The 23,365-nt window shown below is 38.1% G+C and overlaps 1 protein-coding gene and 1 long non-coding RNA gene across 2 annotated transcripts in view; one reads left to right on the forward strand and one right to left on the reverse strand.

Annotated features, from left to right (window-relative positions):
• Positions 1 to 864, forward strand: part of LOC141925116 (uncharacterized) — a 51,224-nt gene extending 50,360 nt beyond the window's left edge. The window contains exon 5 of the long non-coding RNA XR_012623757.1: positions 550 to 864. This is a non-coding gene — a long non-coding RNA (uncharacterized LOC141925116). The remainder of the gene's footprint in view (positions 1 to 549) is intronic.
• Positions 1 to 23,365, reverse strand: part of CAP2 (cyclase associated actin cytoskeleton regulatory protein 2) — a 74,372-nt gene that overhangs the window by 43,105 nt on the left and 7,902 nt on the right. The window contains exons 2-3 of the mRNA XM_074828673.1: positions 19,484 to 19,608; positions 15,710 to 15,810 (exon numbers count right to left, since the gene is read on the reverse strand). Of these exons, the coding sequence (XP_074684774.1) occupies positions 15,710 to 15,810; positions 19,484 to 19,607 (225 nt within the window). The 5' untranslated portion in view covers position 19,608. The remainder of the gene's footprint in view (positions 1 to 15,709; positions 15,811 to 19,483; positions 19,609 to 23,365) is intronic.

Here is a 23,365-nt window from a genome sequence, read left to right on the forward strand (position 1 = left end):
AGACATTTCAGAAGACTGACTTTTTGGTAAAGAAATTCATATAACAACAAAGTGTGTGCTATTTTAGGCTTAGATTTTTTGTGTGAGGAGGATCTTGCACAACGGCTGACCAAAACCTAATATTCTAGGAGGAAGTGATTATGAATGGATTCCGTTCTTAAATTGCAAGATGGACAAAAATAAATCTATAGCTAAGGCTTGGTATTTTAGAATGGTGAACTTTTAGAAATAGAAAGATCAGTGAATGGAGATGACTGGCCTGAGGAACTTAATGATCTGAATGCAGGAAAGAATAGATTTAGATTAAGAATGGAAATAACCTATGAGTGCTGGGCAGGAGGGAGAAATTGTATGAAAGGGCTAGAGTCTCTGCATGAATAAATAACTAAAGCAAGAAACTAAGAAAACCCCCAAAGAGTTGAAAAGAGGCCTTGATTATCAAGAACTTTTTTCAGGCATTATAAAATATAGAAGCAAAGGAATGATGGATCAAGGCCTTATTGAACTGTACCTTGCACAGAAAGTGAAACAAAGCCATATTTTTTTTAGCTACTGGAACAATAAAGAAATAAAGCGATGAAATGAGGCCGTGGCAGTGACCTGAAGGGTAAGTTGGGCATGCCTACATTATTCTTGATGTACAGCTTACCTGTTGTTGAATAAATGCTCTTCCCCAATTTCAAGGAAGTTGATGTACATGAAGATATTGAAAGGATAGCTAGGGGGAATGATGATAAATCAATGGGAATTACATAATTTGAAAGGGAAGTCAAATATATGCAGCTTAGTGTTACAAAATAATTGGGTCCGTGTTATCTTCGTTCTAGAGTACTGAAGACACTGGCAGATGGAAGCACAAGTAGAAAAGATTTTAAATATATATCATTTGGAGATAGTACTTTTGGGGATTGTTTAGAGTTTTCATTTTCTTAGACAAGGAAAATGTGTCAGATCTAGTATACTTACGTATCATATAAAATGCTTACTGTGGGTCCTCATAGGAAACCCATACTTTAAGTGGAAATGATGCAAAGGAATATAAAAACTCTTAAGTTGGATAAGAAGCTGGATAAATGGAGACAACAATAGAGTATATTACAGGTGATGTTATTTGAGAGGAGGAAAGTTGCTAGCTGTGTTTCTCAGGGATTAGTTTTAGGAATCATCAATATGGTTATTAGTGTCCTAAGAGCAAGAATTAGGTGTACACTCATAAAATTCGTGGGCAACACAAAGTTAGGAGGTTTTAATATTGTTGAGAAGGACTCACTCATCACTTGAGAAGAGTAAGACAACTTTGTTGGCACAAGTAATATGAATAGGATAAAATTTAGCAGTCCTCCCCCCGCCTCTTTAAAACAATGCGTAATTTTGGGTGTAAACATGAAACTGATTAATTGGAAATTCTGAAGACTGGAAAATTCAAGTATAAAAGCCAGGAAGGTGGCTTTGTGAAAAGAGCTTATGCAATTCCACAATGGATGTGGCAAAATATTTTTACTAGAGCTACAGAAGTGTTAGTACCATTGGAGAGGACCTCCTCTGGAATTCTGTGTAATGTACCAGTCATCTGTGTTAAATAAAGATGATCTTAAATCAGAATTGATGCAGAGAAAACCTATTTGGATGTTTAGAGCTATGAGTATCTGTCATACAAAGATAAATTTTAAAAGTTTCACTTGTTTTGCTTAGCAACACAGTGGCTGAGGATAATGATGATTCTTTCTCATACAGAATATAAGTAACAGAGAAGAAAACAGTGTCAGCACATGATCACAGGTCTGTAAACTGCATCAGGAATAATCATAGTCTCAAACTTAGAAGATTTTCAACTATCCAGAAAGTGAAGTTCAGAAGGGATCTTCCAACTACAAAGAACCAGCATTATTTTAAGATAGAGCTTTAAATAGTGATCAGACAGATCATAAAACATGAGCAAAGTGCTCTTAGATGTAGAAAATTAAGATTGCTTTCTGAGTTCCTGAACATATAATAAGCTGGTAGCATCAATGAGGTTTGAAAAATGTGTCTGCTTTGCACTTGTTTACACTACATTAAAGCCACGCTTTTGGGTTCCCACTGATCACTCACGGAGGCTGAGGATTTTCAACACTCAGAGTACAAAGTAACAACAGGTTTCTTGTCTGATTTTTCACCTCTTTCTGCTGAAGCACTGGAATCTGGTCAGAGCTGGAGACAGCCTGTTGGCTGATGTACACTGATGTTCCTAAAAGACTGATATTCCTTGAGTATGCCTCATACATATATCTTGTTCATCTGACCAATGTTAAAACTACTGCTGGATGTGGAATCAGGATGTACTTCTCCTTCAGGCATGTATTACTCTTTTTTGTTTATTACTCCTCCCCCTCCACTGCAGGGTGTGGCCAAGGCCACCTTTCAGAATGTCTGTGAGATGTCTTTCTGAGGGCACCCAAGCCATTGGTAACACTCTTTGAGTTAGTGCTGGTGCATGAGAAGTGTGGCTTTTTGCATTTTCTTATTATCCAATATTTATTATAGGATGTTGGAATCATTCAGTGATCAGTGGACTATTGATTGCAAGGCTTGTGATGTATGCCCAAAATTTATCCAGCCCCAAAATCTTTTAGTTGTGTAGGGATCAGAGCACTCCCATCTCTCACCTTTGAATTTAAATCTTAACCAAAGGATCATGTCAACAGAGCTTTTGCATTTTACAAGCAGAATTTTATAAGACTTATGCCACAGTTACTTCCTTCTTTCTCCAACAGCATTAAAAATGGCTTTCAGAGTTTTACTACTTCTGAGCATACGGTACTTCTTTCCATGCATCCCATCAAAGTAATAGAAGAGCTTCTTCTCATTAAGAATGCATTAGTTCAGTCTATCACCATTCCAATTCTTCCTTGTAGTCTTTGAAATGTGACACTTCATTGCTTCCTCCTTCTATTTAGCAGGCAGGCTGTGTAACTAAGCAGACAGCACTATTTTTTATAGGGAGTTGACTCTTTCATTAGACCCCCATACCCAGTGAAGAATAATGAGTGAAAATGGACTGGGGGGGATTTTTCTCAACAATTTGTGAGGCTCAGCCAAAATATTGCCACAGAACAAATTAGCTGAAACTCTTACAGTTATAAAGAATGATAGTAGTGAAGCCTGAGTGTCAAAAATGCAAGGGAATCATGAGTAAATTTATCAGAGTAGACTAGAACACAAACTTGCACACATACAACTGCAAACAGAAATGGGCATATTTTGGAGCAACAGAAAATTGGCATCTAAAGACTTTGGGCAATCCTTCTGGCATTCTTGGGGGTAGGCATGGATGTAGCAATCAGCAGACAGATTACTCAGCTGAAGTGAACATTTCGAAGGAAGCAAGTTCTTCAAAGCTTCTTCTACTTTGCTTTTAGCAGTTTGTTCTAGAGGCTGGAGGAGACAGCTGTGAATGTGGACCTGACTGCCAGAAGCATGTGGTGTTCCATTCACCACCTCTGTTTCCCCATCAGTAAAGTGTGGAGTAAGGTATCTTAATCCTTTACCTCAGATGTGTTCGATAGCTGACTTAGGAGACTACAGTTGGAAGAGCCGAAGTCTGACATATATGCAACGTCAGCCCAATTCCATGCCTATTGAAATCTGTGGCTGACTACAGTGAGTGACCTCTCTGTCACCATTGCAGTAACAGCACAGATAGGCCTCTTTGCAGTTAAGCCTGCAGAAGTTAATGGAGGAATCATATGTATTTAGAAACCAGCTTTTTAATAGCAACTGGTTTAACCTTCTCTGTCACAATACAATGTCAGCTTTTGATATTTCCCAGAAGCCACTGCTTGAAAAATTGCCAGAGTCTCTGTGAGAGCTGTCTAATGGCGACAGTGTTTCTGACCTGTTTGAAGTAGAGCGAGTAGGGATTCCACCCAAACTTGAACTGTTTCAGACTGAGTAGACATAGATGCACTGAACCTGAAGTTTAAACTACCAGTTTGCTTTAGCAAAGTTCAGTCCTCTAGAGCAGATGTGATTTTAGGATCTCTCTCTTTCTCATTTTAAATGTTTTATTCAGTCTAAGTTGCCCATCACTCTAGTATCCAAGCACTAATAAATATAAATACTATTTGTGTGACAACAGTTTGGCAAACTACAAGAAGAAACAGACACATGCATTCAGATCTCAAGTTACAAGTAAATTCAGTCTTTGGAAAAAAACCAAAACTAAATAGAAGTAAGAGAAACAAACAAAGGATTTCCTAATGAAATTTAGTCAATAAAATTACCCTATTGACCTGATAATATTAAATTTGTCAAATGCTATTATATTTAATAACATATTTCCTCAGAGTCATAGCACTGAAAAGCATAATGTAAATATCAGAATCTACTGGACTTCAGTTATTAGAGAATAATATACATCTGCATATATATATAAATGCAAACATTAACGGTGATAATTTGCAAATCAAAAGACAGATCTATGTACATTTTGGATTTCTAAAATATACTCAATGACTTTATTCTGAAACAAAATAGTAAAGAGGACATGAGGGAAAAGAATTGGGATTTAGTGGTCCAGAGTTCTAATCGTAGTTTCTGCAGAAATAATTTTGGGTCTTTTGGGTTTAGCAAAAGACACAATGACTGACAGTAAATGACAACTACAGGTGGAGCTTCACTGTTATGAGCAAAGACCCCAGTCTTTCTCTAAAAGGGATAGTACTGCCAGAGAAAGAGAAACAGTTTGTCTTTTACATTCTGCTTTCAAAAGCCTCTTCAAAGTGAAGTGGTGAAGTGGCTGGTGTCTTGAAGGGAGAAGCAAGAAATGGAAAAACAATGAAGCTTAGATTAAGTATGGGGCTGCCATAGAAACTATCCAGGCCAGCTGAAAAGAGTATTTATTTTGTACAGCTAATTGGCTGATAGAGATTTTTTAAAAACTGGGCCAAATGCTGAGGAGTCAGTGGCAGTTCTCCAAACAGAGCACTTTATACTGGAAAAGGAAAAAAAGAAAAAAACTGTCACCTTTCTCTTACTGGTCCATGCAGAAAACAAGGTTGAAATTCTAGTCAAAATTGAAGTTAATGGGAGGTTTGCCATTGATTTTGATGGAGCCAGACACCACCCCAGATATTTTCTTTTCTATTTTCAGATAGATAGATTTGACTACCACCAATCAGCTGTGGGTTTTTTTAGTGTTTTTCAGCCTCCATGGCTATGTCTATATTAGGGAATTTTTGCTGAAATTTCTCAGCATTGCTACTGACTATCCAGTACCAATCTAAGGTTATATCAGTGCTGGTCTCTCTAGTTGTTTATATCTGCCAGTGTATTAAACACTGTGTCATGTAACTGTGCACAGTGCTAGCCAATATTACTTATTTGTTGTTCCAGAGTAGCATCTGTATCTAGGTTCATTAACTTTACCTTTTAATAAGCCTGACTGTGACTTAAACCACTCAGAGCTCTTCCAAGTCTTACCTCTGGTGGAGCTCAAACCATATTGCTCTTAAAGATTTTTCAGTGCTAATGACATAAGACAGGTGGATAGAATTGTTTGGGGTAAATCATTGCTTATCTATCTGTCATTTTATTTCTCCGTATGAAACACAAACTGTACAGACGTACTGGAATAAAGGGGTATTAAAAGTCACAACAGTTGCTTTTACATTCATTACAAGATTATTGCCTCGGATAAAGAATATACAGGTTCTGCATCTTTTGCGCCAATAAAATTTGCCCCAGTGTTCTAGAATTTCTTCTAAGCTCTCCCAGTTTTGAGTGACATGACCTGTTCTGATTGATCTCAAGGGACTGTTAACTTTAAAACCTAATGAATACCATTTAAATGTCAGCTTTGATAAATAATTAATTATTAATCTCAGTAGCAGAAGCAGTCAGTTATTTTGTTTGTCTGTCGCTGTTTCAAACAGATATAAATATTTGGCTGCAGGGCCATTGCGGCTACTGATTATTGCCAAGTGAAGCAGTGGGAGATCATATTCTCCGAAAACATCTCTAATAACCTCTACCCACCAGAGAAGATGAGCAAGTCCAGACCAAAGCTCTTGACTAGCTGATGCTCTCCTTAAGCTCAGGCTGTTTTTGTGTCTTCCAGATTCACAAATTCTTCATGAATCTCTTTTACAACAGCAAAAACTCTCTTGACCTCTGTTCATTTCAACTTTTACATGGAAGTTCAAGAAACAGATGTAGTGTATTGAAGATTCAGCATAGAAAAATACTGAGAATTGTGTGCAAAAATAAATAGTCCACACATTACTGAAGAACTAAGGGTTTTCTTTGTTTTCAATACCTTTCTTTTTGAACAGTTTTAAAGATGTTCAAGAATTCAAGTTTGCCATTTACACTGCAGACTGCTGTCTTCTGCAAGTCACCTGCTGGAGATTTCAAAGCCACCTCATTGCACAGCATACAGTCATAGATCTACATTTAAGGGATTCCACATCAGTAGAAGGAAAAGATGCTACTGGCACATTGCAACACCTGATCTTGCAGTCCCTAGTGCTTACTTGTAGACTGGATGTCCCCAAAATTGTCAGCTGTGCGGAATTTGTGCTGTCATGTCCTGCCTTTGTAATACGTAATTAGTGATAATCATAGAAACAAACAGCTGATAGAAACAGCCAAACATTTTAATAACAAACATAAAAACATCATGAGAACAAATGGCTTCTCTACAGTGCAGAGGATACATCACTAAAACCTATGCTAGGCCACCATTCTTGGTTGGAGCTTCGAATAACCAAAGACTGTCATAGTATATTTTATGAGATTTAGACTATTAGTAATAGCAAATAGTGATCAGTTGATTTTGACCTGCCTCCAATTCATCCCCAGGACTCCTGAGGGGAAAGGCTAACACTGTAAAAGAATGTCAACTCAGAAAAGTAGGCAATTTTCCTGGGGGGGGATTAATTTACCTAATGACATCACAGGAATATTCTTTGTATCACATGTCAAAGGTTATGCCATGACAATGTTGTAATTTTTTTGGAATCAGTATTAGGAAGAGTAGATAGAAAGCACCCAACCTGCAAAGGCATTTACAGAAGTTAGCCACAATCTTCCTGAGAGAGCTCTTACAGCTCTTCATCCTGACTAGGCTGCAAAAGCAGGCAGGTTTCTCAAAGAGAGATGGGAAAGAAAAACTGACTCACTTCAGGTTTTCATTAAGGAACAGAAACCATGGTACATTAAAGTTTCATAGACTTCCAAAACTTCTAGTTTCTACTATTACTTGGAGCTACATTGCATATCTCTGAAAGTGTGCATTAATTCCTTAAACAAACAGGAAAACAGGAACCACATACAATGTGCTGAACAGATGAAGTCCAAACTTTGGCTATTATCAAGATCAACCATTTTTTAAATTCAGGTTCCTTTCTTTTTTCCCCATGGACATCTGAGTTCAGAATTATTTGGAGGGTGCAGTTGCCTGTGTTGAGGAATTATTTCCCTGAGGAAAGGGAAACCTACATTTCCTACATGGAACAGACACTGTAAACCACATGAGACAACCACAGAGATCTCAGGGACCTGAAGGTCTCATTGTCATCTGTACAAACGTGCTTTTGCCTGCACTGGCTGCAGGCACTCTGGTTATGTCTCTGATGAACTGTTTTGCCCCTGAGTTCTGCTGCTAAGCAGTCCCACTCTCTATACCCAGCTATTCTCTCAGAAGCCCTTCTCAGTGAAGGTCCAAATCCATGCTGAGGAAATTTCAGAAAAGGCTCTACGATTTCACAGGTTTAGGATGTCATTCATGTGTCCCTGATCTAACAAATACAAGTTTTAGGAACTTCAGATGCTTGTCTCTGTAAATTAAAGAGGTTACAACACTTACTGAGGTATCACTTCATAAAAGTCTTTTGGCAGTGTTCACTGGTCACCCTACTGTGGAGTTGATTTCTTAACTTTCTGTGTCTGAGAAATACCAAATTTCCTGACATAAAGACTGAAGAACCATCCATTTCTAAGAAACTGCACTGTATTTAAAGTGAGAGCTTGGATAAATAGAATCTTCTATTGAAATGGCTTTGTGTATGTTCTGTCTCTCACACACTTCAGAACAACTGGTGACACTGCCCACCTCATTCTGCAGGCAGTCCCACTGAGCTCCCTGAAAGCAACTCAAAGGCTAAAAGTGCCAGAATCTGTCTCCGTGTAAGTTCACTTCCACTTTCGTCACCTTGAAAGAATCCCAGACGCCAACCAAAATGTGCTAACATGGAAGGAAGTTCAAAGCTTAAAGCTGACACATCTATAATGGTATTTAAGGGTTCTTCCCACCTGAACTATGTTTTCCTTTTCAGAGGTGCTAAATACCAAAAGACTACATTTACTTGAAAGAGGGGGCCTCAGCCTCTCTGAAAGGCAAGATAGTTATCTACATGCACAGTGATGTGACTGAAAAGCGGATCTGACCTAAAGTGGTTTTTTAAAGCAACAAGAAAGAAATATTACAGCCTGAAAGATCTACTTCAGGAACCTAAACCAATCTTTTTATTATAGCTCTGGGATTTAGAATAAAACATACAATTAAACTTAGGAAACAAAATAGCAAAACCTAAATTGCTTGGCATTTCAGATTAATTATGGAAATATATAGTTCAATTTACAGATGTCAGCAGTCTAAGAGAAGTTAGCAGTGACAGTGACATGGTTTAATCTAATGAACTCTTCAATATTCAGAAATCTGGCCATATTGATCATACAATTCATACTGGATAAAAAGAGGTGATACACATTAGTGGCCACATTCTACCCTCATCACTCCTGACAGCACTCCCAGCTTATTTAAAACAACATTCAAACTGTGCATTGGTTTCCCTTGTGGCTTAATTCTCATTATTCACTGAACTCCTTTTTACTAGAAACTGACTGAAGAGCCAGATTCTGAGCTCATTGTTTGGTTTTTTGCTGACTACAGTGAACAGCCTTCTCAGTTTCCAAGCCCAGCATTTCTATACACTCAAAACAGTTGCAACCACCAACTAGCAAAATAAAAGCAGGTCAGGGACGGGGAGGCAGGATGAGTGAAAAGAGTGTGCACGTGCTTTTCAGAAAGAATGAGACTGAAAATTAATAAAAGACTTGCTCATAGCCTGTGGCAACAAATGACATCAAGCAGGCATGGGAGATGTGTGTCCCAAAAAAGAAAAAAGTGTAAAAAAAAAAAAAAAAAAGAACATTCATGGATGTATATTTCTCAGTTTGAAATTAATGGGCTTAGATAATGTTACTGCTCCAACTTGAAAAATCCTAATTCTTCACAAGAGGAATAAGAACTATGAGGACTGATGCCAGTAAAGAGAGTTTTCAGTCACAAGAGGTTCATGCTGATGACAAAAGCAGCGATGCTGTCTCTCTGCTCCTCTGTTTTGGTCTTCCTGATGGATCAAGATAGTTTAATTTGCCAGTGATTCACTGGAAATTACTGTTTTGAGAACCACAGACCTCACGGTTGCAAGGTTGAGTGCCTGAAATGACTGCCACCTATGCCCCCCCAATCCTGTACTGCTTTGAATCAGAGAGAAAAGTAAAAAGTCTGATTACCTTACCAAGGCTTCCTCATGGACCTTGGATCTGTGCCAACTCCATGTCTCCAACCCTCCCTACTAAGCTTCTCCCTGCTTAACACTGGCAAGTGTCCTATGCCATGACTTTGCAACAGGCTCACTGAGACACTCTCACACTGTGTGCGTGGCTGTGAGCGTGGCTGGTCCACACACTAAAGCTACCCATCATTTAGCTAGCTAATTTAGTCATCTAATTTTATCACCTTATGATTTTTGCTTAAGCTGACACAGTGGTTTTCAACCTGTGGGGCACTTCTGCCTCTAGGACTATACACTACTTCTCCTGGAAAACCACCAAGAAAAACAGGTTTCCTGTCAGTAGACTCAAATTTGCTCTTAAAGGGCTTCAATGAAAAATCTTTAGAGGATAGCAAAATTAGCATGAGCTAGAGCATATGATCAGTTCTGATTTAGACTTCAAATGGCTGAAAATATAATGTATACCTTGATTAATTGTTCCAATCATTAGTTAAATTAATTGGTAAAAATTACCAAAAATTACCAAAATCTAGTCTGAACACTGGATATTATTCTGAATCCATCAATGAAAGAGCCCTTCACGATTGGAATTTTTTTTCATATGAGCAAGTTATCTTTTAACATTTTCTTGAGCAAACATGATGGAGTTTTATTTCGTTTTCCATTGCATATAAGGTTTCCCACTCAAATAATCCTGGTACCTTTTTCCTGGCATCCTTTGGAGATCAGAAAATCCCGTTGTACTGGGTAACCACATACAGATATAATCCCTGCTTTTAGGGGCCAACAGTTTTAGACCCTTACCCAAAAAATGGTCCCTGATCAACTGCACTACTTTGAAATCAACATAGCTACTTCTGGGTTTGGTCAGGAACTACTCCATATGCAAAGAAGCCCCATGAAAACAGGTTATGAAGAACTGTTGACGGCCTTGAACTGTGTTTCTGATTTCTTATGTTTCTGACTGAGGGAATGCCATATGGAACGTTCTCATTATATATTACCACCACCACCACCCTAAATTTACAGGTGCATGTTTCTTGTGCCAGCAATACATAGCTAAATGCCCAGCATTGGCCACCACGGCACATATTTTTTTCAATAGAGTCTGTTTGACTTTTGTCTCTTCCTTGCCTTTTTAAATAAGAAGAAAAGCAAGTGGTATTTATTGCAATGTCAGTGTCAAAAAACTAACAGCCTGATCCAGCTCCCATGAAAATTAATGGAAAAAATCCCACTCTTTCAGGGCGTGTTGGTCTCGACTCACAATGGACAGGTTCTTCATGCTCAGGAGCCATCTTTATTCCCAATCAGGTGTCTTACAGTCACACAGGTGCAACCACATCTACACACCACTGCACCTGACCCAATAAATCCTGCTTGTTTTGAAAGTCAGATCCAATCCTTAGGCCAGAAGTGAAGTCGTCCCTTGGAAAAGAGCAAGCAGAAATTGTAAAGCTCTGAATAAATGATACTTTTTCTGGATTAGGCACTTGGCTACATTGTGTATATTGCGTTTCCATCCTTCTTGTTATATTAAAGTGAACATTCTTTACTGCTTATGTTATGAAGCATCTTGTAGTACACATACAGGGTGAGAAATATAGCTGAATTAGCATTACAAAATTAATTTTAATATTAATAGCTTTCCAAGGTTGCTTTTTTGGTTGATGATTATTTGTTTTTTTTTCACTTTTGGTGGATAGCACTACTGTTTTTCTACCCTTAGTCTCTTTCTTTCAGCTGAGTGAATTTTGTATGCTATAAAAATGTTTGTCTTTTTATTCTTTTTTATGTATTCTGTTTTTCCCAGTCCTGTGGTAGCTACTCAGTTTGGTGTTTATTTCATGTAGCAGAAAATACCTATCACAGAAATGCAAAGGCAGCCTGACAGCAAGCTTCTCTTTGGGCATGTTGACATCATCCTCCTCTCTGAGCTCTAATTCAACTTTCAACACAATGCCTAAAACCGTACAGCCTCTGGGCACAAAAGATGAACACGAGAGTACACTTGTGCATTCTGTTGCCCTGTAAGCAAATTGCCTTGTTAATGAGGAATCAGTCAAATAATGGCTTTGATAGTCTGTGTTTAGATTAGGTAAGATAAAGTGCAAAAGTGTCGTTTGGTGTATCACAGAGAGGAGCACATCCTGTTCAAAGTTCAGGGCTATGAATGTCATTCTTCAACATCTCTCACAAGAAAAGGCAAGATAGCTATTTCATGTGTAATAACTACTCTTTGGAAAAAATGAGGAAGCTAGGATTTTTTAACTTCACTGATAGGCCAAACTGGAGCTGCATTTTGCAAAGTGCTTATATACCTCATCAAAGATAACTCCTGCTTTCAGTTGTCTGTCTATACTTACATGGACTATGCCTGGAAGGAGGAGAGGAGAATGCCATTGCTTTCATTTAATAGATAAGGAACAGAAACTCTGTGGGTATGTGCATACGAACTATGTTTGTTGGGTGCTTCCCCTGCTCATGATGATAACAGATCAGTACAGGCACACAGAGAACCCCTGCAGATTGGATAATGTGCTGTGAATTGCTGCTTCCTGCTACCTTGTTGGTGCAGTCATACATGTAATGAACTGTATCTAAACTCTCTCCAATAAGTAGCAAGCTAACCAACAGCCTTTTCATTTCCGAATGCTCCAAACCCACAATGTAGTTTGTGTCTGTCTGAGCTCTGCATTTCAGCAGCTGGAAGTTGATGGAAGAAAGAAGGGAAAAGGCATCTATGTTTCTGTAGTTTTCCTTTCCAAGCTAAATAGCTTGGAAGAAGAGAAGAGGGAATGTAACTGAATCACTCAGACAACTGGTGGGGTTGGGAGGTTAAAAGATTTTTACAAATAAACAATAAAAAAAAAGGCAAGTATTGGTTTATGTGTTTGACAAGAAGGCTGTAATTCTGCTCTGGTCTGTACTACATAAAATTCTAAAATATGGAAATGTTACATTATCTGTCCTTCTCTTGTAGAACTAGTACATTCTCTTCTTATCATTATGTCTCATCTGGTACGTTATTCAAACTCAAGCCAAAGTATTCCACCGCTTGAGATACCACATAAACAAAAACAATGTGAAGAAGCTCATAATAAACACATCACAAAAATCTGCTTCTTGGCCTTCTAAAATCTTGCTTGCTTTGCTTTGACAGGACAAAGAGCACATCAAACCTACTTGACCAGCTTCCTCACTGGGACACAATCTGAAGATAGACCATGTCTTCCACAGGCAGCTGTCATCCTCAGCACATTTTCTGTAGTGGGCAAAGTGATGGGACTCACGTCTCTGTGATCCAGCAATCAGACAGTGCTATCCTGTAGGCTGGGCATAAGAGAACTGCCTACACTGTAGACCCAGAGTCTATTTTATACTGCTTTTGAATTGCCCTTATTCTGACAGAAGAATGGTTCAGTGTTGGCACACATGGTGAGTCAGCTTCGGGGCTGTTACAACCTGTAATAGTTGGTGACAGCCTCCAAGACACTGGTATGTCAGGGCAAAGACAGCTGTTTGGCAGCAGTCCTGGCTGTACTCACTCTTTCACTGACTTCACATGCTCTATAGTTATGACATGGACAGTGGAAAGTGGTTTCATAAAATCTGTGCCTGTAGGGGACTTTGTATCTCATAGAAATATCCATATAATCACCAGATTTTTATTCCACAGTGACAGGACAGGAAAAGGATCTCATCTTAGCCTTTTAGGATAATTTGTTTTAAATAGACTAAGTAAAAACCCTAGCCATTCTCTCTGTCTTTTAAAAAGTGGTTAGTTTCGTTGACCTCAGAGATTTACCACTGCGTGTAGTACTATAATTTGAACGAGAAATATGCTGCTCTCAAGATTGAGTCTAAGCAGAACTTTTCTTTGATAAACTGATCTTTGCAAAATCCTCCATGCTGTTGTGTTTAACAGAGCTAGGAGCTAGCTATTAGTTCTTTCTTTTTTTATTTTGTTCTCTTTCAATAGAGTACAGCATGCTGAAAAAATAGAAATGGGGCTCCACAACAGATATTTGTTATGGCTGTATTCTTCCTTTCACCAGAAACACAAACCACACAATCCTTACAGCAATCAGCACGAAACACATCATGTTAAATCCCTCATTTCTTTAGCGTAATATGAAGTCTCTCTTTCTCTCATATTACCATTCTGGTCATCAGGTATGTGAGGTTTTTCTGGGCAACAGGTGTTTTTTGAAATAAAATACAACCTTCCCTTCAGCTCATTATGTGAAAGAGACAGCAGCTGCAAGTATAATGCTGAGGACACATGGTCTACAAGACACCCAGAAGAAAAATACCCCTTGTTCCACTTGTTAAGGTAAAGCACAGATGTTGCTTCAGTGATAAGCATGAACATAAGGCAACCACAGTCTGCTTCATGTTGTATAATTCAGAATCTAAGATTTCAGAATATTTAATAGGCTGCCATCAGAATCACCAGTTTCTTTATGTCAGGGAAAGTTGTTTATGTCTAATTTCATAGTCCTAACAAATAATCCTTATCACAGTTTGCATTACACTATCATCAACAATAGGCTAGGGACTATCCATTGACTTGGCAGATAAATTATTAATAATCTTTTATATGGACTCAGTTATGAGTATCAAATAGTGACAAATGCATAAATTAATACACTTACTGATTTAAACATTTACAGATAGTGTATGTTTAAAAAGTTTTAGTAATTTAGAGTGTTAAATGCAATTTTTTTCCCTGCCTAGTGTTTGTACTAAGGCTATTTCTGTATCCCTTGGATCTAGACTGTTGAGAAATCAACTGCAAAATAATGGTGTCTAATGAATGTAATGACCAAAGCTAGAACCGATCCTTTCCAGGGAGAAATCCTCTTCTCAGTTAGGTTGATAATTCCCCTCCCCCCCATTTATTAATTTTTCCCTGATTTCTTTTAAGAGCAAATACATATATTGCAGCTTATGGTATAACTGTTAAGGTGAAAAGACTTTTTCAAATAAAAAGGAAGTGCTGCATTTCCTTAGAAACACAAAGATCCTCTAGAATTGCCTGATCTCCTTACTCCTTCCAGTTTTCTAGGCCTAACTAGGTCAGAAACTCTACCCTACCAACATGAACATATAACACCACAGAGAAAACACAATTCACAGAATAATCCCAGAGCTCTTGCTCTGTGAGTAGACTGGTTACTTTGGCTGTCTTGCAAAATATTTATGCTGGCCTTACAGCATAAGTCCCAGTAGCTTGTGCATATTTTTCTGGCTACAGTGTTCGTTATGTAGAGCAGCAGCTGCAATGAATTGGGAAATGTACACATGGAGAAAGGCCTGATGACATGGATCTAGTAGAAGTCAAAACCTTCATACTCCTTCAGATCCAGCTCAAACTGACCCTGGCTCTTTTGTTTGTGTTTTTTTTTGCAAAGTCTATATTGGTAAGCTGTTGGTAAGATGAGTCCATCCTTTGTCATTCTATCACCACCAGTTTTAGAGAAGACAGGCTTAAAAAATAAAATTAAACAAACAAGCTCTGATCACAAGTTATTATAAGGTTACAAAGTAATTTCATCATGAAAATGATAGCATACTACTTCCTTGCTGTGACATATGTGGCAAAAAAGGGTCATTTAAATGTCTGGCATATACTCGTTTTTTAGTTTGCTATGTTCTAAATGAAAGAGATGTGAGTAATAAAAACAAACAAGCAAAAGAACAAAATCTCTACATTAATTGGAATGATAATACACGTGCCTGGAAGACAACCACAAGAAGTTTTCACTGCTCAGACCCACCGGTTGTTGCTTCTCATTTGTTGACTCATGTTCTTAATTGTGTTCCTGTCCTGCAAAGGGCTTAGCAGCCAACAGGACAATTCAAATTGCTTGTGACTGAGAATATTTATATATTTTGCATACTATGGTCTTCAACCTTTGGTGCTGTAGAAAGGGAGCAGTCTCTTCTTATGAATCCATACAGCCTTTTGCCCTTCCTGAGTCAACTGTCCTCAGTGTGTTATGCCAGGTTATTAGTACTACAAGAACTAATAATTCAGAGTACTACTATTAAGATTCTCCTCTGCTCAGCAATCAAGGATGATCTTACAGATTCCAAGACTTGTATGCTTATATCATAGGGAGAAAATTTGAGTAAATACTCACATGTGTCTTCACGTCACCTTCAAGAATCTTGCTGTACCTGAGAAACTCAGCAACACTTCCATTCAGCAGCCTATCAAAGGCTTCAACATATGGTGCTATGCCTATAGAAGAAGAGCATTCCATTATAATGGGTTCATAAAGTACATAATGCATAGGACATTCCTTTGTAGCAGATGGAGGAGAAATACCATAGAAACAGGGGAAATTGCTGTAACTTAATTTCTGTCATACTCATTGATTTGTGAAATAGGTGAAAAAAGGATGTATAATGATTTTTTCCTAGCTAGAAAGAAAAAAACCCAGCTCTTGCTAGAACCTGGGTAAGAACATGAAGAGAATTTACTCTGTATAAGGTAGTGGTAAGCCCTAAAATAACAGATGTCTTAAAATAACAGATGCTGAAATAAACATTCTCAGCGCTTCGATGGACTAGTGGCCTGGTAAGTATGATTGTCCTAACAAAATTCTACTGTTATACATAAAATAAATATTATCACCTAAAAAGAATCTTCACTGTTCTGAACAACTATTTTTATACCACCCACCCATTCCTGAAGATCTTTGATTGTTTGGTAGCTTTTAATAGCAAGCAACTCAATTTCCAGTAAGACAGAGTCTTTAGAATGGGTTGACAGTGGATTTATGCAGTAAGATGTGGCTTTGTAATCTTATTTTGTTGTCTGACCTTGTAAAACTGTCACTGAATAAAGAAAGCTCAAATGAGTCTTTTAGATTACAACATTCCATTGACTATATATATGCTATACATTCTAACAGAGGAATAAAAATGCTATGTATACAGAGCAGTTTCCTGATAAAGTGGACAATCAGAAAATGCAGATGAGACTCGGTTTCTTATGCACCTGGCTTCTAAATGGCTTTATGTCGTACCTTTTAAGACAGCAAAAGTAATCTTCCCTTGGATGCTTTCCAGCACTCCCTTTACTCCCTGACATATCCTCATGTCTCGTCTATGCCTCAGAACCTTTGCCAGGTCCAGCATGAGCGACGCACATGTGAATTTATGGCATCTGTAGGATCTGAGAGACCAAGGCTAAAATTCTTCCCAGCCTCTCTCTGTCATTAATGAAGCCTAAAGATTTCTCTGAAGAGGTACCAGGCTTTCCCCAGAGAGTTTGCTTTAACCTTTTGGCACTATATGACAATTGCGTCCAAATTCATAATCTTGAAAGCCCTCTTTATTCCACAAGAGTCATCTGGCTCCTTGACAGAAAAAAGAAAGGCTCTGGCAGTTGGAGTCTGCAATGGCCTGTGTGAAAAAAAAAATGTAGTTAGTCAGCTAGGCGGGATTTCAAGGCTCCTTTTGTTCTCTTGATGTCACTCACCTTTAATTCTGAGGAATTTCTGGGCTTTCTTCCATATTAAGTGTTTGTGTGTAAACCCCTCAAATGACCTAGTGTACAAAAGGTTTTAGTTGTGGAGATGCTTTCCAAAGCCCATTTATGTTCTTTGTCAAAATCTGTGTATGTCTCCAAGAGAATCATTGTAACCTTTTACTTTAGAGCAGAGTTTTAAATAGCAGTTCACCAAATGGCAATTGTCCTATGCAAAACTAGAAAGCAACTATGCTATTTTTTACTATTCAATACAGCTAACTCCCAGGAGCATTTACTAGAATTTGCTGTGGGCTGTGCAGAGCAATTGAATGATTTGTTTGCAATCCTGCTGTTGTAATGCCATTGAGGAAAACAGTAAATGTACAGTTCTCCCATCATCCTCATTGTTTCGTTGTTTCTGAAAAAGTATTAGTTGAAAAGTCAAGGTTACTTTTTGTAATAATTCTAATTATGGAATGTTTTTTTAGGGGTAGGGGTCATGGTAGAAGAAAGCAATATGTCTCCAGTTCCAGTAAAGACTTAAAAAAGCTCACACTCTGGCTGAGTGTCAGTTTTAAAGGAGAAAAAGAAAAAGAGACCTGTTCTGTAAGACTGTCAACTCTGCAGTTGCTGTGGAAGTTATGTGAACCTCTGCAGAAGCACAGTAACACGGGCATACAGAATGATGTTTGTGGCACTATATGCATATCAGTCACCCAAACTGAAGAACCGGTACAGTTTTTCCTAACTGCATCACCAAAAGCTGATTCCTGAGTCCCTGTGTGAGACAGCTCTGCCTGGAGACATGGTGCAGGCTGGCAAGTGCCCCATGGTGCTGCTCATCTCAGCTTCTTGCTGCAATCTCCTAGTGGGTGTGTTTTATAATCTCACTCCAACAAGGTTTGTCAGTTGGTTTCTTCTAGGGATCTGCTGGGCTTTTAAGGCTCTGCTTCCATGGGGGGTGAATCTTTTCACCTGACTGAGCTCTTAGGTTAGGCCAGGGACATAGCAACTTCCATGGAGGAACCTCACATGGTGAGTTCATCTCCTGTTCTGAAAGCAGCCCTGGTTCTGCAATACTGAGCTCTGGATTGATACAGAGATTCACCTAAATGGATTAATCATAGGATTGAAGCCTGTATTTTTTTAAAAAATGTAGATTTCCTAGCAGTGATTGATTTATTTGTCAGTTTGTACATGGATTGTGTTTCTCCATGACTTTGCTATGGTTTACTAGCTGTCTAGGTTTTCTCTGGACTGTAAGCATTTTATCACTGAGGCTTACTCTGACAGGCTAACTCATCAGCTATGGAAGCCTGCTGGAAGACGCTCCCTTCCTGCCAAAGAAACACGCTGCTTTCAGTCAGCTGCTCCACAGCAGCTGCCAGTGTGTAGGCCCATGGCACACTTGACTGTGGGGAAGGTCCCTTGCATGTGTTGTTGGGTAAGGGCTGGCATATAGGGACAGTAAAGCAGCTGACATACACTCACTTGCTTCTGTGTCAGTAAGGAAGCTGCCTGCAACTTTCTGCTTGTTCTGCAGCTTCTGTACAGCAACTGAGTCTGTGCTGGGATGTGCTCGTCTCTGGAGAATGGAGGAAAGGGCCAAGGAATACAGAAAGAAAAGGACATGAAGCTAATAAAGGGATATATATCGGGGTTCTGGGTGAGAAAACAAACTCTGGAGAAAGGAAAGGGCATCTCTATTCAATCAACATTAGAACTGCCACATTTATAAGATTATTTACCCTGTAAATTTCAGGAACAACAAAAAATTAAGGGGTGAAAAAATATGATTTGGCGATATGATGTGAAAAAATGAAGATAGATTTTTTGGCCTATTCTCCAATGTAGTGCTTTAGAGATCCACTTGAGAAGAGAGAGCTCAAGAGATAACAACGTAAGGACATGGATGTGTGGCAGCCCTTAGTGAGCAAATGCTTATGAACAAACTCATATTTGATTAAGGATATTAAAAAATTAAATGAGGTAGGTCCACACTGTGAAATGCAGAGAGCTGGCTCTCTGAATATAAACTCAGTGTTTATATTGGTGACTTCTTCAGGAATATTTATGCTGTATATTTTGGGGATGTCTCATTTCTTCTGCTAATTGGTCTCAAGCAGACATTTTCATCTGGTGAGTTATGTACAACAATATAAATGCTAAAATGGAAAGAGTGATAAAGCTTGAAATATGGACAGTATATTTAAGACACTAGTCAAATCTTGAATGATCTAGGCTATATTAATTTAGAATTATGTGTACGACTAAGTTTGTCACACAACATTTCTAAATTAGTTTTTTTAAATACTCCTTTCTTTTGATACAAAATTCATAAGGGGTGGGAATGCACTCCCTCTTAGAAGACAAACACATGTGCTACTTGCAATTTTTTAATAACAGAGAGATAGTAGTTCAAAAAAACCAGACTTACTTCCATTGACTCCATTGATGGCATCACACTCCATTCCACCAGATCTGTGTGAATCTGAAAATAATGATTCAAGTCGAGTCACTGCTTTCTCCAGTCTCTCCATCAAACCATGAGTCTCTGCCATTCTGAAAAAATTGTTAAGGATAGAAACAGTGTTAGACACGTCTGAGTAAAGCCTATGCTTTACTTCATGTTACAGTTCTGTTCATCTTGTGGCTTTATCTTTTATCAGCTTTTACTATAAAACTCTTATTTTTTATGTATTGTCTTTCTGGCATATAAGCAGTTGCAGTGAAGCGGCTGACATACGGTAACCTGCTTCTTTGTCAACAGGGAATATGATCAGTACTCAGCCCTGGTTTTTCATTGTAAACAGCAGATTCAAACCACTGATAGCGTAGCTTTGGACAGTCTATATGTGGACAGTTTATGACAAATATATGTGTATGCTCCAATCAGATACTGAGATGACTGAAATATTTATAAATGTAATTGGTAGAAACTTACACCTACAATGATTTGCATCAGCCATTTATAGAGGCAAAAATACAGGCCAAATTAATACTTGACTGAAAGCCAGACTTTAAAGATATACCTCCTCATTTTTGAAAAGGTAGTCTGAAATTTGCCTCTGTCTTTTATGCTTCAGGTAAGACTCAGCCACTTTACTGAAGATTACATGAGAAGCCAAGAAGGCCTTCTCTTTATTCTTCCGATATGATTTCCCATCACTTAATTTTTTCATACAAAAGTACCTGATGTGAGTCTGTTTCCCAAGCTTTTTAAATCAAGCACTTTCTTCGGAAAGAAAAAAAAATCTAGGGGCCTGCTTGTACAGTACTGCTACAGTGCTTTTGATTCAAAATGAAATAGAAATTAGGTTAAATCTTTAACAACTCACACATTACTTTCTTTCCCCACAATGTGATTATATGCTTTCTGACATGTCAGGAAGTGTAGGCATTGACATTTTTGAATACTGGCCAATGTCTCAAGGAACACAGTGCTATATACACCTCAGACTGAGAAACAGTTATATAAGCAAAGAGAACGCTATGTTTAAATCCCCTGTCTTCTAATATAACACGTTTAATGTACATGTTCCTCACTTAAGGTTGTGAGTGTTTCATTCTCCTAAGTGACATACAGTAAGGGTGGGGGTGGGGGAGGGTGATCTATGGCTCTTGATTAATAAGATCCTTGTGAACAGTTCCAGCTCAGCTCCCACACTGGGCTACATCCCCTGCCCAGCACTGGGGTGTGCAGAAGTAGGTGCAGTGGGGGAACTCTCCTCCCCAGCTGGGGCAAGCAGGTAGTCAATGGCTCTCCAGGTTCCCTACCCTGTGGCGCTCTGCCACAAGACACTGATTGCTGTACAGCTTGTAGACCAGAAAGGTTAGGCATACCTGGAATATATGTGTAAATGTATTAGTTCCTAATGAACAGCCTGCTAAAAGTGCTAGTATTTCAGAGATAATAGTAGATTCCAATAAACTGTATGATACTATGCAACACTGGCAACCTAAACAAACAGTGCTGCTTCAGTGTCCCCATACCCATCAGGAGACAACGCCTAAATGCTATAATTAAAAAGTAAAGTAACACGAAAATAAATGTTTTGATTTAAAAATCAGTATTAATAATTTTTAACAAATAAAAATAGTAATAGTGGTTTTATTTTTAAAATTTAAGCGCTAGAGATTAGCTACTAGGAGTGTGGAAACACATGCAGAGCTCTTGTGCTGAGTCATGCTGCCTGTCAAACAAGGTGGGACCTTCAGACTTTACCCTATAAATATAATGAGGTTTGTGTTTGACCTAAAAGTGAAGCAGAAGATTTTACAGTGAGAAGCCCTTGGGAGAACCATTCTCATGAGAAAGTTTTGTCTGGAATTTATGGGTTTTTCCTATTTACATTAAATAAAAAAGCAAACCCCCAAAAGAGGATAGCATTAGACAGTGTGCACATAAACACTGTCAAAATTCAGAGGGGTTCTCTTTGCTTATGCTGAAAATGCACACTAATCTGTTTGAAAAATAAATTAATTTTTTTAAAAAAACACCTTGACTTTTTGTAAGGTTATAAGTATCTTGGCAGGAATGAGATTAAGTTATCAGGAGAGATTCTGAAATATTCAAACTTTTGTGGGAAAATTAAACCTTCTCTTAAAACAAAGCACTGTTAATCCTCAGAAATAGTGTGGACACATTCTTTTCACATTTTACCCTGCTACATAAAAGCCTAAAATAGTGTCTGTTTTCAAAGTTATGTTTTAAACCAGTCTAAAGTCAGGCTGGTCTAGCATACTAAAAGTCAACTCATTTCATCAGTATTTTAAAGTGTATTTCCAGTATAGTTCCTGTTCGTCTTTATTTGACTGTTTTTATTTGTCTGTTACTTTTTGGCCTCTTCAGCCTTATTTTGCCTGTGGAAGGACCCATTTGTTTGACTACAAACCTAACGTGTTTGGCTGCACACACTTAGAGGTCTGAGGAATTTCACAAATGATCAGACTTGTAATGTTCTACCCAACCAGCTGCCCTCTGTAAAATGCTAAGAATACAGATTATGGTGCCAGAAGCTCAAGAGAATAACCCAACTCAATAACCCTATGGACATTTTCACGCGACACTTTCCAGCTGCAACATAGTCTTTTGCTCACTCTTTTCTTCACACCTTTATTCTATTTCCATTAGCTGGAGAACTACAATGTTGTTCTTCCAAAAGCAAGTATCACCAGCGAGGCAATCACAAAATAACATATTGTTATATCTTTTTAGACAGAAGTAGAACCATTTTTACTGCAAAATTAGGGATGCCAGGTTTTTATTGTTTTTTTAAGGAATGTTGCACTTAACAACTCCTCAATCATTACATTTACACTGAACCTACCTTTTTATCTTATGTATGTACTTACATATTCATGACTACATGGTATTTATATCTATACTTATATATATCCATGCACATAAGTATACACGCGGTATACCCTGTCATGTATGAATAAAGTGCAAGTATACTTTTGCCTTTACAGTATATAACACTACAAGAGCAAATCAGTTGTACATATAATAACATTTACACTTTACCATCAGTTGACTAGGTATCTATCTTACAAACAAGGTTGGAATTAATGTTACTGTTCTGAAGTAAAGACTCCAGTGAGCAATAGCATGACAACTCTCTTCATCCGTTCTCAATCTAAACATTGACATCTTTGCCTATATTTAGGGATTCCCATATTTGGCTCATATTATGACAACCTTCAGCATTTTCTTGGCCTATATTCAGCTGTTCGTCTGATTACTTACGATTCCACACTGCACTCTGCCTGGTCAAACCAACACCACAAAGCCCAGCTCACAAGGAGTCAGAACACAAACGGTACAGCTTGACTCTGTGAAGATACCGTCTCTGTGATATAACATCAGAGCTTATATTATAAATAAATGATAAGACGGGTCTACTTGCAGTGCCAAATAAAATCTTTGTATGTTAATGAAAAGTAAAGAGGATGCAAATATGTCTACGGGACGTTTCACTCTCATAAAGCACATTTTTACATCAAGACAAATTATCTATCTCATCTCTACTAGGATTTTAATTAAAGCTTTCATGTTGAAGTGGATTATTGGGGTTAATCATATATCTATTCCTGGAGCTGATGCTGACCACCTATAAGGGGTTAAAAATAACAGTGCTTCAACTCCCATGTATTCCTGTATCTAGTTGCTCTCTTGGTGGAGAAGCACACTGTCCTTCATTGAAAATAAGGTCAAACTAAGAGCCAAGAAAGGTGTTAACCCACATCTACTGACAAACATTTAAATGTTGACATTGTTAACTGTCTCTAGAGCACAAAAAATAAGAGATCCACAGAT

Source organism: Strix aluco, chromosome 1 (assembly GCF_031877795.1).
Source record: "Strix aluco isolate bStrAlu1 chromosome 1, bStrAlu1.hap1, whole genome shotgun sequence".
Lineage (NCBI taxonomy): Eukaryota > Metazoa > Chordata > Aves > Strigiformes > Strigidae > Strix > Strix aluco.